Below are 3928 nucleotides of genomic sequence, written 5' to 3'. Positions count from 1 at the left end.
GCAGTCCTTTCTCGTTCGTTATCGTAAACATAAAAGAAGGTAAAAATTTTGCTCGTCAAAGCTAGGTTATTAGGAAGTAACTAAGGAGCGGAGCAGTCCTTTATCGTTCGTTGTCGTACACATAAAAGAAGGTAAAAATTCTGCAAGCAAAGCGTGGTAGAAGCTTCGCCGTTCAAAGAGGGCTAAGAATGGCGTGGCCATTGAATAAATAGATCAAGAGAGTATCTTCCAGGTTTCGATTGGACGACACAAGATGGTTGCATTCTACTCGCTCATTCTTGTGCGCTCACCCTCCATGGCGGCGTAGATGCGGATAGGACTGAAGACAAGGTTTTGAGGCCATAGCTGTTGGTCTCCGCACTTAGAACCGACGCGGTCCGCAGTTTCGGGGCCTCTGGGCAGAAACGAGGTTGCACATATCGCAGAGGACAATTCCGTCGGGTGAAAGCACAGGTTTCAGGTCCCATCCCCCGATGGCGCCATCTGGCAGGATGCCGCGGTACGCGACGAATGCTATGGGCTCCGGCTTCAGTTCCGGTTCCTCGTCGGGCAGCCATGTGTGCACGTGAATGAATTCGGCGGCCGGAAAGAGATCGCACAGGGTGATCAGCAACTCTGGGCTTTCGCTCGGCGTAATCCCGGTCGACTTGACGCACAGCCGGCGCAGCTGAGGAGTTCGCCTCATCCCTAGCCTGAGAAAGGACAGGTCCAAGGGGACGAAGGTGCTCTCCAGCTTCAGGCTGTGCACCTGCTCCATCATCTGTGAAACACAATGCACAAAGTCCTGTGGCAGGTATTACGCCACGCAGCCCCAGGATGACGCGTAATTTACTCCGTAAAGAGACTTCACGACGATTTCCTGGATCGAAAGGCGAACTATTCAGAAAAACAATAGCGGTGCAAAGCCTTAAATTCTTTTGCTTTAACATGACGCTTAAGATACTCGAATGCGTGAGTTAGCTGAAAGTGTGTTGGTGTTAGGCAATTTGTAATTTCTGAGTAACATCACTGTCACATACAGTGCCCCTAGAGTGGCCCGAATAAATTCGTTTTTTCCTGATTCCGCCTACGTAACCGTAAGTATGGTGAAACGAGACAGTGTGGGTACATGCGTGAAAAGCATTTAAAGATATACCAAAAAGTGTTTGTAGCTTGAGGGCATTTAACACATAAAACAGGTATAACCACCAAGCTTTCTCTCCTAGATTATGCCAAAATAAGACGCAGCAGCACGAACATAAGGACAGGCAAAAAGCGCTTGCTAAATTTACTAGGCCGATATCATAGAACATAACTTCAGGCGTAGACAAGGTAATTTTAAACCGGTGCTTACCTCTGTCAGAGCTACTGCTGTTTCTTCACCTGCAAAGCCCGCAAGTCCAAGGTTCTGGAGTCTGAGTTCACGAACCGCACAGCCCCTGAGAAAGCGCAGGTCGCGGATGTTCGGCAGATTGCATAAGGTGAGACGCCTCAGAAGGCGCAACTTGTGCAGCGGCTCGAAAAACTGTTCGGTGCATGTGGAAGGAGCTTTGCAAACGGCGCAAACCTGTGGCAGTGCACTAAATTCAGTGCGCACGTCTAACTCGTCCAGCCTGAATCGCGCCCTAGTGAGTTGATCGAGGCCCTCTCGTCTACTTAGGGCGCACGAGGGCAGTGCCAGCGCGCGTAGTCTGGTCAGGCCAGCGTCGGCCAGAACAGAGCAGCAATCGACGTTCGGCTCAAAATGGAACGAAGTGAGATTTAGCTCGGTCAGCTTGTGGCATCCCCTGAGGAAGTTCAGGAAGGACAAGGCATCGGTGGCGGTTGCAGAACATGTGCGCGCCACTGTTTGCGCAGGGGATGACACCAGCGTCAACGCCCGCGTGTTTCGGCGCCAGTGGTGACGAGCCGCTGCTTCGAGGGTTGCGAACGCGTCATCTTTGATGACGATGAAGAGATTCGAAAAGTTTTCCGGGACGAAATGTGCCGTTCTCCTGTCTAATACCACGCAGTTCGTGGATGTCCTTGGAGTCTGCTTTACGATCACGCTCCAAGATATCCTTAGGCTTTCCTCGAACATGCCGAGCAGATTTTCGGGCACGCTCACTGGACTCCATGAGTCTTCAGGCGCCGTCCTTTCCGTTTCGAGAGCTTCAGCGGTGCAGTCGTCGGTGAAAGTGAACATCTCTAGCATTCCAGCCGTGCCCTTGTGGAAGCTATCGAGCACACTGTACGCGGCTGTTTCAACTCCCGTCTGAAACCTTCGCTCGTGGTAATGCAACATGCGAAGGCTGGAACAACACTCGAGAACAAAACAGAAAAAATCGATGCTGTGTCCTCTTGGGATCATCTCAACGTACATTCCGCGCAGGGTTTCCGGGATAATTGGCCATCTGTCATCGTCCAGCGGTGCGCACAAAAAGTTGCACATGTCTTTGTCGTGACGTGCGCTTCCCAGGATCGACCATTCGAGGAACTGCAGACAACGGAGCCTGTCTCGAAGGAGGCGAACCACCGCTGTCGGTCGCAGCCGGGTGTTCACGCAACGCAGTGCCGTCAAGTTAACGCAGCTCTGGATGCACATCTCCACCGTTTCCGAGTCGGCGGCCACGAAGTCATTCAAGTCGAGCTCAGAGATCGCCGCCGCCCTCTTCGCGTCTAGGTAGGCGCGTAGGGAATCTGCCGAGCTGCTGATGAGGAACCTCGTGGTGTGCAGCACGGACTGGACTCGAGCCAGTCTTGACAGCTCGGGCGAAGTTCGTTCGACAGCCATCAGGTCTTCGAGACCCAGGAACCTCAAAATGTGGACAACCATTTCCCTAGGCAGCGACATAAAGGGACAGGTTTCTTCGAAAGTTGCCATGCCGAATAGCGTCAAAGCTTGAGTGGTTTTCGCGCTGCTATCTTCCCTGGCTAACCATACTGCGTTACGCGCCCGTTGAAGTCAGGATACTGGTGGGCGAACTGGGCGCTCACCTCGTGCTTACACCGAATGGGAGTGACGCCAAGCGTGTTGTCAGTACATGATAAGAAGGTTCGGCGCATGCCTAGTTTCTCTGTTGAAGCGACCGGCTGCCCCGAACCAGCGTTCAAGCGGGGTAAAAATGCGGCGACGGTATCAAAACAAGGAAGCGCTTTTTTGGTTTTTTGGCTTATTATCAACAAAGTACAGTGATGTGCATGCCTATCGGTGTGCAGTAAAAGACGTCCACATTAAAGCTGAAGCAAGCCTTCAAAGAACCACATTAAACATTCCGTGGCATTTTCATTGGAATTATACCCGTTGTCACTTTTCGGACAAAAACTAGGCATTTGTGATGGAAAATTATTGCTTAAAAACAAAGCAGTCTTGGCGTTTATCTAATAATTTATTGCCACGCCGGCTTCGTACTGCGCCTGTATGCCTAAGGCAGTTTCATAGCGTTATGGGTGAATGCGAAGGTACGATCATTGACGCAGACGCACGTGCATTTGACCGAAGTGCGCTTTTTGTCATGGTAGAAATCACGCAACTTGTGTCGCAGTTGTAAAATCGAGCGTAGTATTAACGGTTGAACTGAGAATTATGCATTTAATTCGTCAAAGAGATTACAATCGATGGAAGAATTCAAGAATGGCAAGATCCCTGCGAAATGGGGCGGTAGCAGTAGCCACAAGACTGAGAAGATGTTTTCATCTCTTTGTGTCATCTTTGTGCACTTAAACCTACGTTCCAGAAAAATAAAAATCCTCTCCTTTGATAAATTCCTTGTTTTATCACCACGAATTCTGTGGTCGTTTTTTGCACACGTCTACCGCAGATGCGTTTACTTTGCCTTCTTTCATCCATAACCCTAGGGCATCCGGGACGCTGACTGTACAGGCATGGACGTGTGAATGGGCCACCCATAAAAGAATATCGCACTGCCTACTGAACTATGACAAAACTGCTCCTTATTTCTTTTCAGAT

At 50.4% G+C, this 3928-nt stretch overlaps 1 protein-coding gene across 1 annotated transcript; it reads right to left on the bottom strand.

Annotated features, from left to right (window-relative positions):
* Nucleotides 1-361: 361 nt before the first annotated feature.
* On the bottom strand, nucleotides 362-2842 carry LOC149344521 (uncharacterized). The gene is made up of 2 exons (XM_089547256.1): nucleotides 1334-2842; nucleotides 362-760 (listed from the first exon to the last, which is right to left on the bottom strand). The coding sequence occupies exons 1-2, from the start codon at nucleotides 2840-2842 to the stop codon at nucleotides 362-364; spliced, it is 1908 nt and encodes a 635-aa protein (XP_089403382.1).
* Between the last annotated feature and the right edge of the window lie 1086 nt (nucleotides 2843-3928).

The sequence above is a fragment of the Amblyomma mixtum genome, chromosome 5 (assembly GCF_055824585.1).
Source record: "Amblyomma mixtum isolate Tamu chromosome 5, ASM5582458v1, whole genome shotgun sequence".
NCBI lineage: Eukaryota > Metazoa > Arthropoda > Arachnida > Ixodida > Ixodidae > Amblyomma > Amblyomma mixtum.
The sequence above is the reverse complement of the archived record's forward strand: the minus strand, read 5'-3'. Positions and strand labels throughout refer to the sequence as shown.

Bases quoted from the DNA above. Each gene is read 5' to 3' on its own strand.
- LOC149344521 (XM_089547256.1), bottom strand. From the start codon at position 2,842: ATGGCAACTTTCGAAGAAACCTGTCCCTTTATGTCGCTGCCTAGGGAA. The intron at 761-1,333 runs GTAAGCACCGGT...TGTGTTTCACAG, and splicing joins CAGCAGTAGCTCTGACAGAG to ATGATGGAGCAGGTGCACAG.